At 48.8% G+C, this 24996-nt stretch overlaps 1 protein-coding gene across 4 annotated transcripts; it reads left to right on the top strand.

The window, feature by feature from the left end:
• The first annotated feature begins 1341 nt into the window (after positions 1-1341).
• BRPF3 (bromodomain and PHD finger containing 3) lies at positions 1342-24742 on the top strand. 4 transcript variants are annotated; one of them, XM_065649449.1, is made up of 15 exons: positions 1342-1633; positions 4210-4307; positions 4662-4690; positions 6431-7833; positions 8845-9001; positions 9561-9692; positions 11376-11504; positions 11844-12156; positions 13656-13922; positions 14088-14591; positions 15744-15837; positions 17332-17429; positions 19241-19338; positions 21924-22078; positions 22526-24742. In XM_065649449.1, exons 4-15 carry the CDS (start codon positions 6449-6451, stop codon positions 22707-22709), a joined length of 3516 nt encoding a protein of 1171 aa, XP_065505521.1. In that variant the 5' UTR covers positions 1342-1633; positions 4210-4307; positions 4662-4690; positions 6431-6448; the 3' UTR covers positions 22710-24742. The 4 variants fall into 4 exon arrangements, with proteins under 4 accessions (XP_065505521.1, XP_065505522.1, XP_065505523.1 ...); XM_065649450.1 differs by lacking the exons at positions 4210-4307; positions 4662-4690 and having other exon boundaries at positions 1342-1466; XM_065649451.1 differs by lacking the exons at positions 4210-4307; positions 4662-4690 and having other exon boundaries at positions 14091-14591.
• The last annotated feature ends 254 nt before the right edge of the window (positions 24743-24996 follow it).

The following is a 24996-nucleotide window of genomic DNA, read 5'->3' as shown; positions in this document are numbered from 1 at the left end:
GCATTTCATGCATGACAAGAACGTAATAGATTATTATTTATTTTTGAGTTCTGATGTGTTAACAGTAGCTTCTTTAAAAAGTATACACAGACAGGTGCACTTAGAGGTTGACATGTAAGACTGTTCAGCATTAAATAACATGCTTTCCTGTGCTTTTAAGGCCTCTGGTCCAACCTGCATGCTTTGCAAAACAGACTTGTCACGGACTGTTTGGCTGTTGTCAGATTCCACTGTTAACGCACGTTAAAAGACAAAAGCTCTATAGTTGACTGTAAATGAGGGTAAATAGCATTCATTTTTTCCTTTGAAAACAATTTGGTTAATTCTATAAATTCTGATGGTAAAATTATGCAATACTTGCACCGATCTTGAGTGGGAGATGGAGTGTACATGTGCCCAGCTATGTGGTACGCACTATAAAAGATAAGTGTAGCAGCCTCTGCAGTTCCTATCTCACCACTTACCTCAGCTACAAACATAACTTCTTCCTTGCTCATTCCTCTCAGTCCCTCTCTCACTGTCCTTTCACCCTGTAACACCTCTGCACATTCACAGGCCACCTGGACCTAAAGCATCAGACTAGAAAATAAATACAGGCTCTTATTATATCCATCGTTTTTTTGATGTTGCTTGTTTGGTCTACCAGTGTCAGAGATAAGGCTAAAGGCTCTCTGGAAGTGCAGCCAAGTCAGATCCTGGTGATGCTCCTGCACACTTTGGGTGACCTCATGCCTCCTGCAAAAAGCGAGTGCAGGATGAAGGCACTCCAATGAGCCTGGGGCAAAAATCCAAGCTGTCTAACTCCGGTGGCCTGGGGGCTCTGGGAAGAAAGGCACCGACCTAGGAAGTGTCCCCCAGGCCGGTACCCGAGACCCCAGCCCGAGGAAGGTGGATCTGTCCCCCTCAGACTGTCCGGAGCCAGAAGCAGGGTCCGGGAGGCCGCTGCCCCGCGGAGCGGGAGCGGGAAGGAGCGGTGTCCCCCCCACCAACTATGAGGCTACCGCGGAGGGGCGCCCCCCTCCCACCCGCCACCCCGCAGCCCCCGGGGACCTCCCGCTCCGCGCGGCCCGGGGGTGGGAAGGGATCGGTGAGGGGCGGGCGGTCCCTGCCTGCGGGGGGGAGCGAAGCGCGGCAGCCCCCTCCCCCGCCTGCCCGCTGGCTGCCGCCTTTCCTCGCCGCTCGGCCGGGCCCCGCTGCCGCCGCCGCCTCCATCTTGTGCGTGTGTCCCCTGCTCCCCCGCTTCGTCTCCACACAGCACCGGGAGCGGCGGGGGCGCTGGAGCGAGCGGGGCCCCGGGGGTGGGGGGGCCGGGGGGAACGTGAGGGTAGTGGGGGGCGAAGCGGCACCGGGGTCGGAGCGGCAGGAGCAGCGGCGGCAACGGCATGAGGAGGCGGCGCTGAGGAGGCGGCGGTAGCTGGAGCTGACTGAGCCGACATCTTGTGCCCTCCCCTCCCGCCGCCGGCTGGGTGAGCCCGTCCGCCCCAGGGGGGAGGGGAGGGGGAGGTGGAAAGAAAGGATTTAAAAAAAAAAAAAAAAAAAAAAAAGAGGGAAAAAAAAAGGAAATAAAAATCCCCCAAAAGAGGCGGCAGCAACGGTGAAGACCGCCGCGGCGGCGGCGCGCTGAAGTGGCCAGGTAAAGCGCTGCGCGGGAGGCCGCGACACCCTTTCCTCAGGGGGTCTCTCCTCCCCCACACACCCCCGTGCCGGGGTCTCGGGAAGGTGACCGGGCGGGAAGGAGCTGGGGGAGGCCGATGCGCCGCAGTCTGCGGGAGCTCGGCGCGTCTCTGCTCAGTCCCCGCGCGGCTGGAGCGGCCAGCGGCCCCTCGCCGAGGAGTGGGCGGCGGCGGCGGCAAGCGCCTACACAGGGGAATGGGCAGCTCTGTGTCAAGCGGGCCCCCCCCGCCGCCATCTTGGCCCCCCTCTTCGCGGCGTCCGTGGGGGCCCCGCCCGCCTTCTCTCACGCTATTGGCCGGGGTGGGGGTGGGGCGGCTCAGCGCACGCTCGTTTAGACCCGCAACACCTTGCTTCGCTATTGGTCGGGGAGTTGGGGTGGACCGTGGCGATAGCCACTAGGCTTCTGGTGCTGCGTGCGCGTTCTCACGCTCCGTCTTGGTCCCGCTCTCCTTAGGGACTTTTCTCGCTGTCCTAGAGGCGGTGGGCTCGCCCGGGCAGGGCCCAATGCTAAGCGCAGACGTACCTCGTGACACACGTCCGCTGGACTTTCACCTCCACCGGGGACGGGTTTATTTTTGTCCGGGTTCTTGCTGTTTCGACCCGTATCGCTGGCTGCTGATGGGGCTGCCCGCGGGGATCCAGTGGCCCTCCTTGTGCGGGGGAGCTCCTGAGAGGGGCTCCCAGCCGGCACCTGATGCAGCTCATGTCACAGTTCCTTCGGAGTGCTGTAGCCGAGGCCAGGCACAGCTCGTGGTGTGTTCCAGTTCCCTTGGACCCCGCTGAGGCTAAACACAGCTCATGGCATGCACTGTCTTGCTGGGTCCAGATCTGCAGCCCCACATAATGTCTTGCACTGTCCCTGCTCCAGTGGGATTCCCCTTCTGTGGCCTAATGTGTCTCCTGTCAGCTTGAATTAGTTAGAGAAATGCCAGAGGGTCGATAAAGATCTCTGTGTGTGCCGGAGCAGGCAGCTCTCTGTGACTTCTGCTGAGCGCTGACATGCTTTGTTGTAGGCAGCAGTGTGGGCATGAGGAGAGTAAGCCCTTGGCAGGCATGAAGGGGAATATGGGCCTGTGGCAAGCATGGATGGGGTGGGAACACAGAGGATGTTGGCGAGGGCAGCAGGAGCTTCACCCAGTGTTTTTGGTTGGTGTAAGAAATGTGGAAAGGGGGCTGCAACTGTTTCAGGCTGTTTCTTTCCTCTGGCACCCATTGCCTTTATTTTATGGATGTGTTTCTTTAAAAGCTCTATAGCTGTCAGTTCCCCACTGTGCAGGAAGGGGTTTTAAATCCCAGCAAACAGCAACAAGTGCCTGCCTGGAGCTGTGTGGCTGCCAGCGTGGGATGGTCACAAGGAGGAACATCTCCAGACCTTATGATTGACTTGGTGGTGGATTGACTCTCTGGTAATGCCAGAACCCAGACTTTTTAGGGCTGTATGAGCTGTAGCCACTGCTGACAGTCACAGTGCACCAGAGTGGAATGAAAACCACCTTGTTCCCATCTGCTGCTGCCTGCTGAGGTCCTGGTAGCCTTATCCTTGCTGCAAATCACTGAAGATCTTTATTGTTGAGGGACCTAGCTCTTCACTGGGATCCCCAAGCCATGCTGGAAAGGGCCGGGAAGCTCCCCCAGCAGCACTGTATTGAGCTCCAGCCTTCTGTCCTCTGCAGGTTAGCAAAGAAACCTGGTGCTGGAAGGAAAATCCTTGGCCGTTCAGTGTGGGAAGGCTGGAAAAAAGGACTGCAGTGGAAAGGAGGGGTAGGAAGGAGACTGAGGCCTTCTGTGGTGCAAGAGGGTGCTTCTGCCCCTCAGAAATAGCCAACGCAGTATTGCATGGGCGTAGGTCATGGCAATGTTTAGCCCTTCCTTTAGAGGATCCACTTGTGCTGAATTTTTTAAGGCTACATGTACAAGGGGGGCCCGTGTTGTGATATTGTTTGACACATGGATCTCTCTATTTTTTTTTTTTTTTTCCCAGTGGAGCTTTCAACCCCTTATAGTAAATTCAAGTCTGCTGCTGCTGGGCTTGTTCTTTTTAGTCTTTTTAGTTCTTTTGCAGCCCTCCGGGCATCTCTGGCCCACAGATGTGAAAGCTGCTGCCTGGGAGAATTGAACCGTTCCCGAGCAAACTCTTGGAGTAAAAATAAGTTAATCTCTGGTGGCTTTGTGCGTTGTAGCAATGCTGTTTTCTCAGTTGTGCTCTCTAGCACCCTCAACCCTGCTCCAGGCACAACACTCAGTGGAAATGGATGATGGGAAGTTTTTGGAAAGCCTTGAGCACACAGTGATGACAGTGAGGACGACTTTTTGAACTTTCTGCTTTCATGTCAGCAACCTTTTTCTGTGGTGGAACAGAAGCAGCATGGGCTGAAATAGCATTTAACCCTACAGAAGTCAAGTCTGTTTAGCATTTCAGCATGCACGGGAGCTGTTTGCAGAGGGATTCTTCTGTATCTGTGGCTGGGAAGTGTTTTCAGGTAGGCTAAGATCAAAACATTCCTAGATTGCTGCGTAAAAGTTTCTGTGTTGCAGACGAGGTCGCAGTGTTCAGCTCAGTGTGTCCAAGTTCACTTCATTGCTGCTTTGAAGGTATTTTGGAGATGGGCAGCTGTGTCTCTTCTAATATCCAGGTACATGTCTTAGCCCAAGTGCTCAGTTCTTGCTGGCAGCAATTTCCACGCTGGTTTAGATGCTTCTGTGTAGCACTAACTAATTGTTAGTGTTTTACTAATTGTGTGTTTTACAAATGGGTTGTTTTATGACGGTTGCTCTGGTGGAAAGCCCACTTTGGGTAATTTCTCTAGATGATATGCTAATTGTTTCACTAAAGTAACAGCAACGCCGTACCCTTGTTTTTTCCTGCCAACATATAAAATAACCCTTCGGGTGCTTGTTTTGCTGAAATTTGCTTGTTTTTTTCATTTGATGATTAAGTTGCTTTTATACACTTATTTTAATTTTTTTTTTTTTCCTGCTGATTGAAGCTGTTGTAGCTCAGCTGGGACAAGTGCAGGTGGGTGTCTGCAGTCTGTTGATCAAGTAGGTGATGAGGGTTTTAAGGCAAAGGTCCTGAAATTTGTGATACCTACGTTTGCAGGTGGAAATTGTCACCTGAAATTAAATTGTGCCTGCAGACTCTGTAGTGATGGGTGTGCATACTGAAACTGCCACCTGCAGCTTATTTCTGTGGATGCAAAGAGTTTGGAAACTTTTCCCAAAGCCTGTTTATTTCTCAGGACACATGTTGTATTGTGGCTTAATTTCACGGTTTACAGAGCCAGTACTTTCAGGAAAAATGTGTTGCTCCTGGAATTTGTTACTTCTTTTCGGAATAAGCTCAGGAATTCTTGTTGGGTCCTGGTCCTGCGAGGTGCTGCTTGCTCTTACACGCTTGAGGGTTTGTGGTGCTGTGTCCTTAACAGAGCAGAAATAATGCAACAGCTAAGTACAAACTATGGGTCTGTAGTGTGTTTTCTTGTCTGTGAGTCCTACAGAAAGGGCCTGAAAGTGTGGATTGCTCCAAAGAAGGGTGACGCGCTGGTTCGGGCCTCTGCATAGCAAAAGATAAGCTCTGGGCTGACTTGTCTTCTCAGAGCGATTTTACATTTGCTTTTCTTTGCCTCCTCTCTGTCTTGTTTCAGCCTCAGCCCGTTTCTTCCCATAACTTGTGTTGCCAGCTCTGACACTGCCCTTCTTGTTTGCATTGCTCACTTGGCTTCCTCTTCGCTTTCCTTCTTTGCTGCCTCTCTTCTTCCCCCCGAGCTCACCGGGCTCCTGCATCTCCATCCTCCTCTAGCTTGTCTCACTGGCTCCAGGCTTCTCCTTCACTCCCCCTTGATGGGAGCCTCCTTAATGTTAGGAGCAGAGTCTCAAATAATTATCTGGGTTGCTGATTAGCAGTTTGCAAGGGCAGAGCTGACTTGGGCTTTTAGTTAAGGCTCTGAGTGAACCCATTGCACAGTTTATGGTGCGGTTTGGAACCTGTCTTGCTGTTTTCCTGCTCTTACCCCTGTGGACCCTCCATGCCGTACTGGCTCAGGTGCCTGAACATGGATTTGGGCTCCAGAGGGGCTAACGCCGAGCCAAAACTAGTAAGTCCATCCAGATCCATGCTGCTTGTCATCATGCTTCTTCCCCTTTGCTGCTTCTTGGATCTCATCGAAGAGCAGAATGGATGCATCTCTAGCACCTGCTACGTTGCTCAGTTCATCCTCTGGTTCTGTTCGAGCTTTTGTGACCCATTTTACATGGTGGGAAGAACACAGTCCATTCAGTGCACACTGTTTGGAGAGTGATGCAAGGAACAGCTGCATCTGCAAGGAAAGGGAAAACAAAGCTGGAGGATGACTTTTATTACGGGACTTTTTGCATCTGCAGCGAGGGAGCACTACTAGCTTTCTCATGTGGAGCTCAGTGACCAAAAAAAAAAAAAATTGGGAACTGTTTTCATAGGGCAGGAACAGTGCTTTCCTTTCCGTCTGGAAAATGTCCAGCACATTTTGTGTGCTGGTGGGAATATAAGCCACAGGCAAAAGAACAGAGAAGGACTCCTTGGCTTGTGTGAACTTAGTATGTGAATGGCGCGAGCAGATGTGATAAGCGCTGTTTGAATTTTCGGGAATCTTGAATGGTTTGCTGAGCTGAATGCAGAGCGGACTGGATACTATGCTGTAAGAGATGTTTCAGCCCTTCTCATCTGGTTGAATGGGAGTTTATACGTCTCCTTGGCTTATGCTGTCCTCTTTTGTTACAGAGTCTCTGGACTGCAGCAATGAGGAAGCCTCGAAGGAGATCCCGGCAGAACTTGGAGGGGAGGCGTTCTCCCTCGCCCTACAGCCTCAAGTGCTCACTGACTCGGGAGACCCTGACGTACGCTCAGGCTCAGCGGATCGTGGAGGTAGACATCGATGGGCGGCTCCATCGCATCAGCATCTACGATCCCTTAAAAATCATCACAGAGGATGAGCTGACTGCCCAGGACATCACAGAGTGTAACAGCAACAAGGAAAACAGCGAGCAGCCCCTTTTCCCTTCCAAATCTAAGAAAACACCTTCCAAAGGCAAGAAGAGGGAGTCCTGCTCCAAACATGCAACAGGGATGTCTTTACACTTACCCCAGCCCAACTTCCGTGTGGTGGACTCCTTCAGCCAGTCAGATGCTCCTCCTCTCCCTGCTGTCTACTACCGGTACTTTGAAAAGCCTCCTGAGGACCTCGATGTAGAGGTGGAGTATGATATGGATGAGGAGGATCTGGCGTGGCTGGAAATGGTCAACGAGAAGAGAAGGGATGATGGTTATGGGACAATTTCTGCTGACATTTTTGAGCTGTTGGTGGATAGGTTGGAAAAGGAGTCGTACCTTGAGAGCCGGAACAACGGGGCTCAGCAGTCTCTCATTGATGAGGATGCCTTCTGCTGTGTCTGCATGGACGATGAGTGTCACAACAGCAATGTCATCCTGTTCTGTGATATCTGCAATCTGGCCGTGCACCAGGAGTGTTACGGCGTGCCCTACATCCCCGAGGGGCAGTGGCTTTGCCGCTGCTGCTTACAGTCCCCTTCTTACCCTGTGGATTGTGTCCTTTGTCCGAACCAAGGCGGAGCCTTCAAGCAGACCAGCGATGGCCGCTGGGCTCACGTGGTTTGTGCCCTCTGGATCCCAGAGGTCTGCTTTGCAAACACTGTGTTCCTGGAGCCCATCGAAGGGATAAATAACATCCCTCCAGCTCGGTGGAAGCTCACATGCTATATCTGCAAGCAGAAGGGCATGGGAGCTGCTATCCAGTGCCACAAGGTGAACTGTTACACTGCCTTCCATGTCACCTGTGCCCAGCGGGCTGGTCTCTTCATGAAGGTCGAACCCATGAGAGAGACCAGCGTCAACGGCACGACCTTCACCGTGCGCAAGACTGCCTATTGTGAGAGTCATTCCCCGCCTGGGATGGTGAAAAAAGGGTCTCCAGCTGTTAGTGGTGAGGGGCAGGAGGACACTGTGAAGGAGGAGGGAGAGGAGGAAGCCAACTCTGGCCCTCCCAAAGGGTCTCTGAAAAAGAACCAAGTGAAATTGAAGCAGAAGATCAAAAAGGAGCCTGGTGATATGACCAGTGGGCATTCATCTGCACCCATGGTGACAGTCACACAAATCCCCTCTTACAGGTGAGTGTTTCAGGTGGATGGAGAGGAGCTGGACAGCTGGAGCTGGACAGGGTCTGGTTTGAGGACTCAGTCTCTCTCGTGGACCTTGGAAGCACTATCTACAGTCAAGACCTAGCAATTACCGTGTTCAAAGCGTGCTCGGCAGGATCGTCCCTGACCAGTGCTCTTCTACGTGAGTGTTGTTGGCACACTGGTTTTCCTGCTTTGCCAAGCAGTCATCCCAAACTGTCGTGTAACGCAGAATCTGTGGTACTCCCTAGCGGCAAACACCCATGTAGCATCTGAATTTACATAGATGGCTGTGAAAGTGTTTTTAAAATACTTCAGGCATTAGATAGGGGTCATCCTGCTGTTTTTTCTTTTTTCTAATCTCATTTTACAGTTTCTTAATTCCTTCTTTTATTACAGAGCATATCAAACTTGTCCGTGTTGCAAGCTGCTTTGACTTTGGCTGTGTATTTTTTTCTCCCAGCTCTCTAGGTAGGGCTGATTTTTTGTTTGGTGCATTTGGAAGCGTGATGATGTGTTGCCAGTATTTTAACAGACAAACTTTGGAAAGATGCTGATAAAGCACCACATATAATCAAACAAATGGTTTGAAAAGGTTAAAATAGGTGATAAATTATTCTTGGACTCCCCTCAAGTCAGTTTCCCAGACTCCAGCTTAAGAACATCAGACTCAAATGGCCCCCGGGAAGGTTTTTGATACTGAAAGTAGTTTTGAAATTAAGGCTTGGAGTCGAATTGATGATTGCGTACTTTGACTGTGCTGTGGCAAGTGCTTGGTGAGAATCTCCAGCTGAGCTGCTACTAACATAGGGATATTCTGTGAAAAGTAGGCACATCTTCGCAGCGGGGAGATCCCAGAGTATACCAGTTGCGTGCACAGCTCAGCGGGCGCATTGACACGACACTGCAAAGCTTCAACGGGAAAGCTGAAGGTATCACCTGGGTCCGCAGAGTCACGATCGATTTGCATTTGGCTCCATGACATCTCTTTGCTTCCTTCAGGCTGAACAAAATCTGCAGTGGCCTCTCCCTCCAGAGGAAGAACCAGTTCATGCTGAGGCTCCACAACTACTGGCTGCTGAAGCGACAGGCAAGGAACGGGGTGCCCTTGATCCGGCGCCTGCACTCACATCTCCAGTCCCAGAGGAACGTGGAGCAGGTACTGGTCCCCAGCTGGACCTGTTTGGAAGGATGAAGAGCACGCAGCCTGCGGGGAGATGTGCTTGGTGCATGGATGGGAAGGGGAATAAGGGCAAAACGATCAGAGGGTGACCTGATTTAAGTCTCTTTTGGTTTCTTCTTCGTATGCTCACGCCTTAAGGGCTGAGTTAGTGTGTCAGTGGGATATCCGTCATGCCAATAGAAATGGTGTGGATGAGCCTCTTCAATGCAGCCAACAGAAATAATTTCCAGCTGCGGTAATGAACTTGGATGTAAAAGCAGGGAGGATGTAAATAAGTGTGCACTGAAGCGTGTTGCCAGAGTCTAGCTACAGTGTGATCTAGGCCTAACTTCACAGGTAACATAAAACCCAGAAAGGCTAGTTTTGTGTTTGTTAGACAGCTAAATGCTGTAGGAAGGAGGGGACATAGTCTGAACAAGAGAGAACTAGACGGGAGGAAGACTATGAGAGCAATTCACAGGGGATTTCATGAAAGAGGAGGAAATGCAGGAAGCCAGTTGTGTTTTTAATCTCCCCGCACTGTTTTATCTCTCAGAAGGAGCAAGATGAAAAGACCAGTGCAGTGAAGGAAGAGCTGAAGTACTGGCAAAAACTGCGGCATGACTTGGAGCGGGCCCGGCTGCTCATTGAGCTTATCCGTAAGAGGGAAAAACTCAAACGGGAACAGGTAGGTGCCCCTCTTCTATTTCTGAGCATGGCCCAGGTGTTTTGCGGAGTAGAAGTTTGATCTCCTTTAATGATTTTTTCAGGAGCTTGGTAACACCTGCTTCAGCGAGAGGTCTAAATCACAATTCTACTCTTCATTTCTAAGCTAAAAATTGCTACGTTTCACCCTCTAAGTACATTTTTTAGAAGAAAAAGTTTTAAAATGGAGGCCATCTACTACCTTTCCTATTTTCCTCTTTGATCTGTGTGTAATTCTCCAAAGTTGCACCAGTTAAGGTTGCTTCCCATGCTTGCCAGCTTTGCTTGCCATACCTGGTTGGTCGCTGCAGCCACAGCTGTGCTCTCTGGAGTGAGTATCTTCAAGGACAGCTTTGTGAAAGACTCGCCCTGCGCACAGTGAGCCTGCACATGTGGCCTCAGGCGTTGCCGGGGCACTCTCAGGATGTCTGCAAGGCACCGGGCAGAGGGAAAGCAGCATCCTCTGTGATCACAGCCCATCTGCAAGCCGTTTTCTTTTTCGTGGCCATAAACTGCCCACAACTTTTCTGGAGTCTTTTTGATGCCAGCACTGGTTGATTTGCTATGTTGTCCTTGATCTACAGCAGCGGTTCAGTTCTTCTTGCTGTGTGGATGTATTTTAGGTAGGAGGATCAAAAATAAAATCACTCTGGGGCTTTGTTTGCTTTTAGTATCTTGTTATGTTTATATCCTAGTTGGCTAAATCCGTGAAAGCTTGTTGAAATTACGGTGTGCTCTATGAAAGGATGAGATATCACAGACAAGTATATCTAGTTGGAGCTCCGTCCCAGCCCAGCTTTTAGGTGGGTGGAGCGGGAGAGTCCTGGGTCTTTGTTCAGCTTCTTGCCTGTTTTGAGGGAAGACTGTGGTCTTCATGTCCGTCTTCATTCATTCTATTATTGATGCTGTTTTGTTGCTGAGCACATCAAATGCCGTTTGCTTTGTGTAAACAGTCTTGTTTTCCTTTGCTACTGAAGGTGTTGATTTAATGACATAATGAGGGATTATAACATCAAAGAAATTAAAACGTTAAAAGAGAAAGAAACACTTCTATCCTTGTTTGCCTGAAGTCAGACCGTATTAGAGACTTCATAAAGGATACAGAAAACTGTATAAGGAAGCTGTAAACATCTAAACACTGTCGTTTGACTTCTGCCTTGGAGTGCGAGAGCTTATATCTTAAACTTGGTAGTCTAAATATGGATGATGTTGTTCATGTAAACGCCTACATACTTTTAACTTTTATATAATGTTGCTAATTGGCATAATAATATCTTGAAGCAGGGAGTTCTACAGGATAGTTTGCCAGGCATGAAAAGCTTCTTCCTCTTTTCATTTTTAGTTGTATTATCTTCTAATTTCATGGGGTTTTCTCTTGTTTTGGCTTTATGAGACTGGATAAGCAGGAGTTCCCCATACAAAAGGATTGGACTGTGCAGTTAGACTCTGCAAAGTGGTGTCTGCTAATGTGCATCCCGCACACGGAAGGGACAAGGTGTTTGACAGAAATTCTTCAGCAGTGAGTCTGCCACGCTCATAGGACGATGACCTGAGGTTTCCACCACCGAGCAAGGCTGGGATGATGATTCAGGAGAAACCAGAGGGAGACACTGTTCACATATCCTGTCCTCGATAACTGTGCTCATCGCTGGTTTTCCATTCCCAGGTCAAGGTTCAGCAGGCTGCTATGGAGCTACAGCTGACTCCTTTCAATGTGCTTCTGCGCACAACACTGGACCTGCTGCAGGAGAAGGATGCTGCCCAGATCTTTGCAGAGCCTGTTAACCTGAAAGAGGCAAGTCTCTTTCCTAGCGGTGTCTAATGGGTTGTAGATGAGGTATTGCTGGGCAGAAGCTCATGTGCTGTCGTAACTCTGGAAGCACAAACCACCTTGTCCCAAGCTGCTGGTGGACTAAAGAATATCTCAAAGAGGACTCATAATGTGGGTATCCTTCCAGGCCAAAAAAGGGTATTGTTTTCTGGAAACTTCAGCACGTCTCAGACAAGTAATGTTTTGCAGAGCCAGGATGTGTCTGCCTTGACTGGGTGACACAGAAGTAAGAGTGCTTGTGATGGATGCACTCTAGTTGGCTAGTAAATGGTTTTTGTAATTGTACAGGTTTTATATGTTTAGGTTCCAGATTACCTGGAATTCATTTCCAACCCAATGGATTTTTCCACCATGAGGCGGAAGCTGGAGTCCCACCTGTACCGAACATTGGATGAGTTTGAGGAAGACTTTAACCTTATAGTTACCAACTGCATGAGGTATAATGCTAAAGACACGATTTTCCACCGAGCAGCTGTCCGGCTCAGAGACCTTGGAGGAGCGATATTGCGTCATGCGCGGCGGCAGGCTGAAAACATCGGCTTTGACACTGATGTGGGGATTCACCTGCCTGAGTCACCCAAAACTGAAGACTTTTACCGCTTTTCTTGGGAGGATGGTGAGTCTTTATTAACCTTTTTATTTTTTTCAGGCAGATCGTTACTGTGTTCTTTGTTCTGAGCATGTCACTCAGCCTGCATGGAAATCATAGCCATCATTTAGCATACAGGAATTTCCCTATCCATCTATTTACCTGAGCATATATCTAACTCCTTTACAGCCTCAAAGAGCAGGATTTCAGGTGAGCCGGACACTCTGAGCTAGGTGAGGCTTAGCTCCAGCCATCCTAGTGCATGTCTGTCTCGAAAGAGCCTTGTTACTGCCAATACCGTTTGATTTGTGCCATGGCTGTAGTACAAACTTGGTATTTTAAAGAACAGTGCAAAGGGGGATCTGGGATTTTTTTTGCTCTAAGGAAGGCTCATACATTTAATTGTAAACTGGGAAGGCAAAGAGAAACTGGGTTAGATGGAGCACTGAGGGCTGGGAGGGGGTGATGCGGGACCCAAACAGTCCTTCTAGCTGAGACTTTCTATTCACAACATGACCGCATCCACTCCCACAGCTGTCTTGAGATGCAACGCCAAAGCATTGATTGAATAACTTGGCTAAACTTTAATACAGAATACTGCTGCTACCCAGCATGCAGAGCTCACAGTCTGCCGTGTGATTCTTAAATGTTGCAGTCCTCGTGGATGCACACGGACAGTCTGTTATTAAATTTGTTTGGTGTATAATAGTAGGTCTCTCAGCTGTTTGCCCTGCTCCTGCAGATGCCAGCCCTTCAGCAGAGCCAGACGAATAGCAAACATTATGTTTTAGCCAGTTCTGTTTGTGGTCTGATTTTTGTCATTTGATCTGGCAATGAAGTAGGTTTCTGCCGGGGACATGGACTGTGAGCTGTCTTGTGTGGGGTGCAGACACGCATCTTCTCACTGTTGTCCCTGGGACAGTAACGGGAACTGGAGGATAGTGCAACTTAAATCATAGAATCATTTTGGTTGGAAAAGACCTTAAGATCATTGAATCCAACCCTTAACCCAGCACTGCCAAGTCCAGCTCTAACCCATGTCCCTAAGAACCTCATCTCTGCATCTTTTAAACCCCTCCAGGGACGGTGACTCCACCGGTTCCCTGGGCATCCTGTTCCAATGCCCGACAAGTCTTTCTTTGAAGAATTTTCTTCTAATATCCAATCTAAACCTCCCCCGGTGCAACTTGAGGCCATTTCCTCTTGTTGTATTGCTTGTTACTTGGGAGAAGAGACCAATCCCTACCTCACTACAACCTCCTTTCAGGTAGCTGTAGAGAGCGATAAGGTTTCCCCTCAGCCTCCTTTTCTCCGGGCCAAACAAGCCCAGTTCCCTCAGCTGCTCCTCATAAGCTCTTTACCCAAAGGAAGGAAGTCTGAGCTCCGAGGTTAACAATTGCTAAATCAATGAACAAAAGCACTTAGTTCATGAATAGCATCAGGGAATGAGGCATGGCAGTGGTCCCAAACGCTCCTTCGAGAAGCCTTACTCCTTCCCTTCGCTGCTATGATCTCTTTTGGTGCAGTGGATAACATCCTCCTCCCAGAGAACCGAGCTCACCTCTCCTTGGAGGCCCAGCTGAAGGAGCTGCTGGAGAAGCTGGACGTGGTGAGCACCATGCGGTCCAGCGGCGCCCGGACGCGACGCATCCGACTCCTGAGACGGGAGATCAACTCCATTCGGCAGAAGCTGGCCCAGCAGCAGAACAAGACTGTGCCCAATGGGGAGCCTCTGCCACAGGAAGAGGGGCTGGATAAAACATCAAGGAAAGAAGATGAGGAAGGGGAGAAAGGTGAGAGGTTGCAGCAGGATTTTAGCTCCAGCTGTCTAATGCACGTCAACAGTGAAGATCTGCTTTTTCTCCTGTCTGAGACCCTAGTGAAAGATGGAAATGGCTGTTGGTAGTTTTGGGAACAAATATTTCTAAAATGTTCAGGTAGATTCTTTATTCCTTTAGCAGATGATGCCAAGGCCCTGCACCCTCCAACCCTGGAGCCCACAGGACCTGCACCCTCCCTCTCAGAGCTGGAGTCTCTGCAGGACCCTCCAACGCTCAAACCCATCAATGAAAGCAAGTCCTTGAATCGGCTGCAGAAGAGAGTGATATTGGACAGGGATCTTTTTGACAAGAAGGCTCTGCAGCGGGAGAGCCAAGCCTTCCAGCGCCTGCTCAGTGGCAACGGCCTGAATGGACTGGCCTTGCCGCCTGCAGACACCCCCACCAGCCCCCTCTTCAGCGGCGTGGGCCGACGGACATCTGTCCTGTTTAAAAAAGCTAAGAACGGGGTGAAGCTGCGAGGAGGCCTGGACCGCTCCCCAGAGAACGGGGAGGACCATGGGCAGAGCGGGCAGTTTTTGCCCACCCACCCTGACAGGGAGCGACAAGCTCGGAAGCGGCCACAGAGCAGGACCTGCAGTGAGAGCGATGGAGAGAAGTCACCCAGGCAGGCAGGACAGAGAGGTAATTCCTGGGGATTTCTCTTCCTTCTGTACCCTTGGAAAATGCGAGATCAGGCTGAGGGAATAGGAATCCTGGGGCTGAGTAAAGATGTCTGCATCCAAACCACTCACCTGAAACTCACTTTATGCACGATTGGCATTGTCAGAACAAGGTGTTTCCCAGAAGTGTGCTCCTTGTGGCCATTCCATATTTATAGCTGGAAAAAAAATAGTGGCCTTGGCATGAATTTGCCCTTTCTGTGGCCGATGGGCTTTTGATGAGCTCACGGGGAACCCGGGGGTGATGGGTCTCTGGATGGGGGAAGGCCACGGTCATCTGGCTTCTTGTGTCTGCTCTGGGCTTTGGGATGCTCTCGGGGGTTGTTCCCGGTCCCACCCGTCTGTCTCTGTTGTGGATCTTGTCTAAGCTTGGAGATGATCCCTGCTCTCTGTGTAGGTGCACCGAGCAGTAAACCTGGCAGTGAAGGGAAGATTTCCAGCACTGTTGGTGCCTGGGGCAAAGAAGTCAAATGTTCCACTTACAGCTACGGTGACATTTATAGTGGCTGGAGAGGAAGGTGGTGGGGAACCACCTTCTACCCTGGGGAAATTTGCTTTCTCGGCGTCTGCTCTGTCCACTGCAAAATCTCGTTTCGAGAAACTGAAGGAGTGAGTTTTTCCTAGAGTGGTTTTCTCTCAGCAAGGAACCTGTAACTGAATAAGCTATCATTTTATATTTCTGTTCCAGTGGGCAGGAACTAGCCAGGCGGCCAGGCCTGGGGTGAGGTGAGGAGAAGTCCGCAGCAGTCAGTGTGAAGCCTCCCTGTCTTTTCCAAGTACACTTGAAGCCGTATGAGCAAATGGTTTATTTCCTGGCCTCTGGGCTGGGTGCTGCGTGAAGCTCTCCTATGCCACCCCTGGGTACTTCTCCAGCACTTGCTTCTTCAGAGACAGCCTAATTTTTCTTGTGTTGGGGGCAGAAGTAGCTTTTATTAATCACCTTTTGGTTGTAGCTGAGTCTGGGGAACTCTGTGCAGAATTTCCCTCTCTGCCTGAAGTACTCAGCACCTTTGTGGCTAGCAGTCATGGGACAGTGACCCTGCCAGAGTCTTGGTAGCATCTCTGTGTCTTGCTGCTGTTGCTTTGGCCTGATTCCCATTTGTCTCCTTTGCAGGAGTGACCAACGGCTTTGCAAAACACGCAGAAAGTGGCTCTCACTCTGAGTGCAGCTCTGGCCTGGGTGGCGGACTGGGGCTTGAAGCCTGCAGGTGAGTGCCCCATGCAAAACTGTTCCCCAGAACGCCTCCTGTGTGTGGATTAATCTGCCTGGTTTTATAATTTGACTTCTTTGTTTCAAACCCAGCCCAAACTGTTACTTATTTTGTGTGTTGACTCTAAAGACGAGAAGCTGCTGAGATTCCACCGTGTCCTCTTAAGCTATAGGTCCCAAAAGCAGTGCTTGATTTTTCAAGCAAATGGGTATGTTACACTTCTGTTCCTCAATACATACACATCCCCTCTGCTGATGCATACCTTCTTGCAGTTCTTGAGAGCCAAAGCTAGAAAAACCGTGAACTCAAATACCCAGTTCAGCACTGCAGGTGAAGCTGAACTTCTACCACCTACTGAATTGCTGCTTTCTTCCTCTCAGAGGTTTAAAAGCAGAACTGGGCTCTTCAAACAGCACTGAGCAGACTTAAAGCAAACATCTGTCATCTTTTTGTCAGATGCAGTAGGCATACATGGGTACCATGTCCATTTTCTGGCCTTACCTACCTATCCCGCGCCCTAATGCTGACTCAAGTCATTTCACAGCCCTTTCATTGCATGGTAAAACCTGTACTATGTCAGAATCGTGTTTGTGTGCGTTGTGAGTGGCAGGCTGAGAACATTTGACCTTGGTAAGTGAGATTGTCCAGGACGGGCAGAAGCAAGACTTTCTTAGTTGATATTCTGAGCAATAAATGCTCTCAGAACAGGACCACGAGCCAGAAACTCACCTTCAAACCATGTCTTGGCCTTATGGCCCCACCATATTTGCTTTGCTTTCCCCATCTGTAAGTGAGGGAGACAAATCTGAATTCACAGGGAAGCATGGGGACTTGTTAGTTGGTGTTCGTGTAGTACTTTGAAGATGAAAAGTGTGACGCGAGCAATTCACGTAGCAAAAATTACAGTAGAGCCATGTGACACACAAAAAACAAGGAATTAAAACCAAGCATTTGTCTCTTCGATAACTTGTACGGTTATTCTACTTAGCAACAACTCTGTTTTCTCAAGTCTTTCTTTTTGAGCACCAAATTCACTCAGAATGGGCTGGTTATTAGCAAATTTTAAATAAATAAAAAGAATTACAAGAAGTGAAAAAATACGATTACTTGAGGTGGAGATAGTCCATTTTCCGAAACGTTTGTAGTGATGAGGTAAAAGGGTGTTCAGGACAGGCTGATAGAGTCCAATTGTGTATACGCTCTCCAGCATGAAGACTTTGCTGGGTTTCTTCCTCATGTTCATAGCCTGGTTTCCATTAGGCCCCTTTCATTGCTCATGGCAAAGCTGGAGTGATGTCCAGTGTACTTGCACCCGAAGAGATGATTTGATGCCATTTTGCTCAAGTGCGCAGTGTCCTTTTCATGTCAAGGGTGTACCAACACAGTAATTGTGCAGTATTTTAAACAGAGCTGAGGAATCCATTTACTTGGCTTTGTTTTCAAGGGTAATATTTTTCTCTTAATACCTGCTTTTCCATATCTTTCTAACAGTGGTTTGGTGCCTCCCAAGCGAAGTCGAGGAAAGCCAGCTCTTTCTCGGGTGCCCTTCTTGGAAGGTGTGAATGGAGACTCTGATTACAGTAGCTCAGGTGAGAATGGCTGCACCGCAGCCCCGCTTTGGGAACACTCTGCTCTGGTCTGACCACTCCGTAGGGCTAATATCCATCTGAACAAGGGGAAACAAGGTCCCAGTCCTGCACGAACTATCCAGGTTGTACGATCGGGCTGCTGACCTGCATGTGCGTTATCACCTGTTAAAAATTTAGGTTCCCGGAATCATAGAATAGTTTAGGTTGGAAGGGACCTTTAAAGCTCACCTAGTCCAGCCCCTGCCATGAGCAGGGACATCTTCACCCAGCCGAGGTTGCTCAGAGTCCCGTCCAGCCTGGCCTGGGGTGTCTCCAGGAATGGGGCATCCACCACCTCTCTGGGCAACCCGGGCCAGTGTCTCACCACCCTCAGTGTCAACAATTTCTTCCTCATGTCCAGCCTGAATCTCCCCTCTTTTAGCTTAAAACCATCACCCCTTGTCCTGTCGCAACAGGCCCTGCTAAAAAGTCTGTCCCTGTCTAGCTTACAGGTCCTTTTCGAGTACGGAAAGGCCGCAATGAGGTCTCCCCAGAGCTTCTCTTCTCCAGGCCGGACACCCCAACTTTCTCAGCCTGTCCTCCCAGCAGAGCTGTTCCAGCCTCGGATCGTTTCTGGGGCTCCTCTGGCCCCTCTCCAGCTGGTCCATGTCTGTCCTGTGCTCAGGACCCCAGAGCTGGACCAGCACTGCAGGGGGGTCTCACCAGACCGGGGCAGAGGGGCAGAATCTCCTCCCTCCACCTGCTGCCCACGCTGCTGGCGATGCAGCCCAGGGTACAATTGGCCTTCTGGGCAGCAAGCACACATGGCCAGGTTGTGTCCAATCTTTCATCCCCAGCACCCCGAGTCCTTCTTGGCAGGGCTCCTTCATCCCTCCGTCCCCAGCCTGGATTGATACCAGGGGTTGCCCTGACCCAGGTGCGGGACCTTGCACTTGGCCTCGTTGAACCTCAGAAGGTTCACGTGGGCCCACTTCTTGAGCTTGTCCGGGTCTCCCTGGACAGATCCTGTCCCTCGGGCACGTCAAGGTAGTTGCATAAAAGGTTTTTCCTGCTTTCACTTCTGCTGATTGCCTGTGCCCTGTGTTGCCCTTGATCAATCGAGCTGAGGATGGATTTGGCTTGGGGGAGCCTGCTAGTCCAAATTAATCTCTTGTATAGCCATTTGATTTCAGTGTTATAGCAGCTATTCATTCCAGAACTGAATCTGATTAGTATTTCCATGTAGAAGAGTTCATCTGAAACTACACGCGTGCGTAGACTTAGACTCGTGGTTTAGAAGACTGTGGCGTTACCTTCGTGTGGAACGTGGCTGTACTGACAGAGCATAAAGAAGGCTGGACATTCACTGTGGCCAGGCTGGATTCTCACTGCATGTTAAATTTTATAATAAACTTAGTGCAGATGAGATGCGTATCTTATCACCTTTCATTTCGACACCTGATGCGTATAGGTACAAACAATAATTGGCTTTCTATTTTGCTCTAGTTCTTGATTAAGAGAAATGGTTTGGAATTATGCATACGCGCACACAGTAATGATTAAATGTATGCTCTTGTGTGACGAATAGCTGGTGTGTTATGAAAAATAGGTGAAATTTCAGCTTTCTGCTGGCTGCAGAAGCAAATAGGGTAGAGAAATAAAATAGAAATATTGTCAGTATGTTTTAAGTACAACAGTAGTTCATCTGTTTTAGCTGATAGCTACTGAGACAATGCAGGCCATCGTGCCTGGGTGTCATTTCTTGTGTTATCATAACCCCCTTGCTACTACAGTAATTGCTCTCCTAAGCTGTATCTCCTCCCGTCCCTTAGGCAGGACTTTCCTGATGTCCTTTGAGAGTCAGGCTGAGCTGGAGCCTCTGGAGCTCGTGTGGGCCAAGTGCCGTGGTTATCCCTCCTACCCTGCCTTGGTAAGTACCCAGTGGCAGTGCCGGTAGCACAGAACACAGTGGCAATGTGCAGTGTAACCAGACAGACAAGGAAGACTTCCCAAAGTGACGCGATATGTGCTTTTAAAATTTTTGTATCCCTTTTGCACAGTTAATTTTCCCTGTGGTTGTTGTTTCAGAGCATTGCAGAGGATTCATAAAGCTTTGGTCTCTTGGTGCCAGGGACAGGAGGAGATCTCTCCTCTCTTCAGCTATGGGGAAAGTAATCGGCACTGTTGGTGTGAGAAGACCTAAATTTTAAAAAAGTAGGCACCAGTTTCCACTGGTGTCTAGCTGCCCATACATTTTCCTATGTAGTGAGTACAACTCCATATGTAGGTGCCCAATTTGCCTTGTGATGTATATATCCTCTTGCAATAACCATATGTTTGATTTAAATATGAGAACATATGCATGTGTTTGCACCTGTTCCTTTGGATGATATTTCCTTAATACTTGTCCATCTTTGCATACTTGACGATTAACATGAAATCCATAAACCTGGCTTCAGTGAGCACCACAATCCATTCCGATGCAAGACATGACATGCAGCTCTTGCTAAGGAGTGCCGGTACCACTGAAGGCTTTTAAGTGCCTGTTAAGTTGTCATAGAATAATGTTGGTTGGGAAAGACCTTTAAGATCCTGAAGTCCAGCTGTTAACCCAACATTAGTCTACCACTAAACCTTGCCCCTAAGAACTTAATCTACATGTCTTTTAAACACCTCCAGGGATGGTGACTCCACCACTTCCCTGAGTGGCCTGTTCTAATGCCCGACAACCCTTTCTGGGAAGAAGCCTTTCCTAGTATCCAATTTAAACCTCCCCGGGCACAACCTGAGGCCATTTCCTCTCGTCCTGGCGCTTGTTCCTGGGGAGCAGAGCCCGACCCCCCCTGGCTCCAAGCTCCTTTCAGGCAGTTCAGAGATCAGAAGGTCTCCCCTCAGCTCCTGTTCTCCAGGCTGAACCCCCCAGGTCCCTCAGCCGCTCCCGTCACCCTTGTGCTCCAGCCCCTTCCCCGGCTCCGTACCCTTCTCTCAACTCGCTCCAGCAGCTCAAGGGCTTTCTTGTTGTGAGGGGCCCAAAACTGCCCTCAGAATTCGAGGTGCAGTCCCAACAGTGCCCATCACAGGGGACAGTCGCTGCCCTGGGCCTGCTGGCCACACCAGTGCTGGTACCAACCAGGATGCTGTTGGCCTCTTGGCCACCTGGGCACATGGTGGCTCGTCTTCAGCCGCTGTCGACCAACAACCCCAGGGTCCTTTTCCTCCAGGCAGCTTTCCAGCTGCTCTTCCCCAAGCCTGATGAACAGAGCTTGCTGAAGTAAGTATACAAGTAAGATCATGAGATAGGCTGACTACGTTTTCTCATTTCTGCTACTTTTAAATATATCCCTTGAGACGTGGCTCTTCCTGCCATCTCTGTGCCATGTAATTTCTGTGTGGCTGCATCCATCTCCTTTAGTACCTTTATGGTTGTGACTGCTGAGAGATTGCAGGGGGTGAAAGGAAGTGTGGTCACCACAGAAATGATAGAGCAGCAGAGCAGTGGAACCAGGCATGAGCTGACGCAGCATGTATGCCTGGCCGGGGCCGAGCACAGTTCTGATGCTGTCAAAAAGGGCAGACTCTGCTAAAAGAGCAATCCTCGTCCATGTTCGTCCTTGAAGTGGGAGGCCAGAGGAGGGAACAGTGATCAAGCTCCTAGCCACGTTGGCCAGCCAAAGCATTTTTAGATCGCCCCTCAAAAAAGGCTTTTTTTTTTAATAGCAATCTGTTGTGGTGGCGAGGTGTCTTAATAAATTCCTATAGCTGGCCGATGTCAAAGCCAAGCTGCTTTTTCAAGCTGTTAGGAGCCAAAATCTGGAGGCAAAGAAGAGTATTTCGAGTATTGCATCTACCTGTTGCTGTTTCGTTCACCTCCTGTGATCATAGCACAGATGCTGGACACCGATGTTTCTGCTTCGTATGGGGAGAATTGATGGACCTGTTGTTATTTCTCTCCAAAATGCCTATAATCTGTGTCCTCCATGCCTGATAAAGCTGGCAATGCTTGTTGACTCTCTCCAAATGTTGGGCCTGATTCTGATCTAATAGCAGGATAAATCTGAGCATTGCTGCTGAAGTCAATTGAATTGCACCAGAACGAAGCTGTTGTGAAATTGCACCTGCTGAGTACAGCGGTGGTGTCACATTTATTGTACGAGCTGGGAGGGAGAGTGGGAGGGAAATCCTTTGCTGAACACAATGCTGAGTTTGTACTAAATTACCAATTAGCATAAATGCATCGGCTTCCACACAGAGCCACATATTTACGTCCTTTCCTTTTTTTTTTTGAGTTTCAGTGCTTGGCTTTTGGGCTGACTGGCTTCCTTTCCGCAGGGGAAGCCTCGAGAACAGGAAAATTCTTTAGAAATTTTTGCTGAGACAGAGCAAATAATTTTTCTTACCCATCCTAGGTAGATTTTAACTGTCTAGCTTGGATAGACTGAAAGAATGGAAAGAAAATGCATCCTCTGCAGCATTTGAAGGGCTTCGTGCTTATATATCCTTTCCCTGTGTTACTAGATAATTGATCCCAAGATGCCGCGCGAGGGTTTGCTCCACAATGGAGTCCCCATCCCAGTCCCACCCATGGATGTGTTGAAGTTGGGGCAGCAGAGGCAGACGGAGGCAGGAGAAAAGCTCTTCCTTGTCCTTTTCTTTGACAACAAGAGAACCTGGTGAGTGTGTGCAGAGAGGCGGAGGCCTGTGGTGAGTGCTATGGCAGAGAGGGAAGATTTAACGCCATCTTTCGTATATGGGATGATGGCGATGGTGATGTTACATGTAAATTGGAGAAGTTAAACATGCAGCAGCCAAGAAAGTCTAAATGAGGAAGCCAACCTGCTTTTCCCTGGCCCAAGAGCGTGACGTCTGAGTGCTCCACCTCCACGGTGGACAGCCCAGCATCCGTCACCCAGAGGTCAGATTGCCACAAAAATATTGAAACACAGGAAAAGCCAACTTAGTAGTCAGAACCTCCAGGAAATTTGAGAGAGCGTTTAACTTCAAAACACCAGCTCAGGCTTAGGGTTGCGAGGGCGAGAGTCCTCCAGGCATTTGCGCTTCTTTCCCCATTTTCCCCTCTTGATGCCCTCAGTGACGCGGTTTTGTACTCTCCATTGCAGGCAGTGGCTTCCCCGTGACAAAGTCTATCCCCTCGGCGTGGATGACACAGTGGACAAGTTAAAGATGATGGAAGGACGAAAAACCAGCATCCGCAAGTCTGTGCAAGTGGCATATGACCGAGCCATGATCCACATGAGTTGCGTGCGGGGAGATCATCCCTTCGTTACGTCCAGTTATCTGTGAGGGGTCAGGGTCATTGGTCCTTCTTTTCCTTCAGAGTGGATTGTCTCGTGCACTGACTGGACGGGGGATGCTGTTCCCAGCAGCTCTCAGCACTCCTCAGAGTACCCTGAAATGTGCCAAAAAGCCTGTCCAGCTTATTTCTGAATGTGTCTCGCTGAAGAGCTGGCAGGAGATGTGATATGTAGTCTACAGGGCCAGGAGTAAGGCAGTCAGGAAAACATGCCGGGTGATGGGAGCCAAGGTGAGCTGGTGCAGCGCACAGAGCAGAGTGTTCGCTCTCCCTCACCTCAGCCTCCCTCCTGCTGCTGCGGCTTTTCAGTCATCGACCAGCCCTGACTAATTCCTGGGAACCCATCATCACTGTAAGTGAACCAGGGTCCTTTATGGAAACCCCAACTGGACTTCCTCGTGCCAATATTACCCTAACCATCACTGGCCTTTTCATTTTTTTTAAATGATGTTGTGATTGTCCCATCACATTTTAAAAAAAAAAAAAAATGTAGTTGGGAGTCCACGTTACAATTTTCCTGCCTATGTACAGAGTGTTTTCCTGTTAGATTTCTCTCATTACATTTAGAAATGCTCGAGATATTTTGGTAACTTTCCCCTCTGCTGCACGCACTTACATGCACAGATGCACAGAGCCTTAAATATGAAAAGCAAATGACCTGATTTTTGTGTGTATGTCCTAGAAAATTATTTGGTAGTTTCACATTTAAATTCTGATATCTGTAACTCTGCTTGTTCCAGTAACATATCATGTCATGGTTTAGTACAGTACTGAGTCTAAGGAAAAATAACTTTCTTTTTTTAAGAAGCAGAACTAATTTTGGAGGTGCCTAATGAGCTGGAGCAGCTTTGCAGGCACCGAGCTTGATCAGGGTTGGAGGGAGAAAACAACTTTTGTGTCGGTTTATGCACATTTGGTGTATGGCTCATCTTCCTTTATTCCTTCTTTTTTCTGTCTGTCTCTGATGTTTTCCTATGGCCAGTTGGGCTTAAAACCAAGCACTAATTTCGAGCACATGACCATTTTGCCTTTTTGTCTCTCCCACACATGCGTATCCTTTCCCTGGTGTGGGGTCTCCAGCGCTGTTGTCCATTAAAACCCGAGCAAACCCAGCTCTGCAGACAGTCTCTGATTTTGGGTTTACATTGCAAAAATGGGGACAACTGATATTTGGAAACTTGATGACAAAACCTTTTCTATTAGCCAAGGACTTTATGATTTCTCTGATCTGTTCTGTTGTGTTTCCCTTCTTGCTTTCCCGTTTTAAGAACCAAAGGTGCAGACCAAGATTGTAGATTGAATATCATAATTTTCCTTTCTAACTCAATTAAAAAGAAATATTTTAACTTTTTCATGCTGAAGAGAATGTGGGGTCAAGATAATAGTAGGTAATTAATAATGAATAGTGGGGAGTAATCACTGCCGTTTCTACTTGGTCTACTTTTTAAAACTACTGCTTCTTATACATTGGGACACGGAACCACACTTTAGGGAAGATTCTTGTAACAAACAGAGATGGGGCGTAGGATTTTGTAAAAATATTGATGATAATAATGCCTATGGAGTGTGGCTTCAGAAGGATGTTGTGTATATAGCTGTAAAATATTGTTCTAAATTATTTAGACCTATTGTCACCATTCTTGAAGTCCTCAGTTGTGTTGCTGGGTATTTTATATGCACACAGTGTAATTTATTTAAAGGAACATACACTTTTCCAGGTGGTAGCTCAGCTGTGGACTTGTGACTTGTGTATATGTTTTAAGATCTTGGGATTTGGGTTTTTTGGTTTCGTTTTGCTTTTCTAAAATTATATTTTAGAATTTGAAATGGCTAATATCCTGCTGTTGCTACGAGACCTAAATGTTGCTGTCAGTCTGCTGTAAAGCACAGATCACTGTATTTATTGTAGAAAGTGAGAGTATTTGCTTTCTAGAATTGTTTATATCAGATGGTATAAGAGATGTAATAAGAATCTATGCTTGTAAAGGAAAAATGCTACTTTTACCTACTATAATCTGGCTGGCTGAGACTATATTTTCTCTCTGAGAAATAAATGTTCTAATGTAAAAAAAAAAAAAAAAAAAAAAGTCCTTCCTTTGCGGTGCTGCTCGGAGGCGAGGGGTTCCCGCGCCGGGTCTCAGTGCTGCCGTCCCGTGGGCACAGCGCGGTACTGCGCGGGCCGCCCCGGTGCGGGGCCGCAGCGCCTCGGTGCTGCCGTCCTGTGGCGACATGCGGGTACTGCAGCGCACGGCCAGCAAGGAAAATCAAAAGTAAGGG

This window comes from Caloenas nicobarica, chromosome 21 (assembly GCF_036013445.1).
Source record: "Caloenas nicobarica isolate bCalNic1 chromosome 21, bCalNic1.hap1, whole genome shotgun sequence".
Lineage (NCBI taxonomy): Eukaryota > Metazoa > Chordata > Aves > Columbiformes > Columbidae > Caloenas > Caloenas nicobarica.
The sequence above is the reverse complement of the archived record's forward strand: the minus strand, read 5'-3'. Positions and strand labels throughout refer to the sequence as shown.

Coding starts and splice junctions, on each gene's coding strand:
- BRPF3 (XM_065649450.1), top strand. CDS start 6,449: ATGAGGAAGCCTCGAAGGAGATCCCGGCAGAACTTGGAGGGGAGGCGT. Junction 11,505..11,843: donor AGCCTGTTAACCTGAAAGAG/GCAAGTCTCTTT, acceptor TTATATGTTTAG/GTTCCAGATTACCTGGAATT. Junction 12,157..13,655: donor CCGCTTTTCTTGGGAGGATG/GTGAGTCTTTAT, acceptor CTTTTGGTGCAG/TGGATAACATCCTCCTCCCA.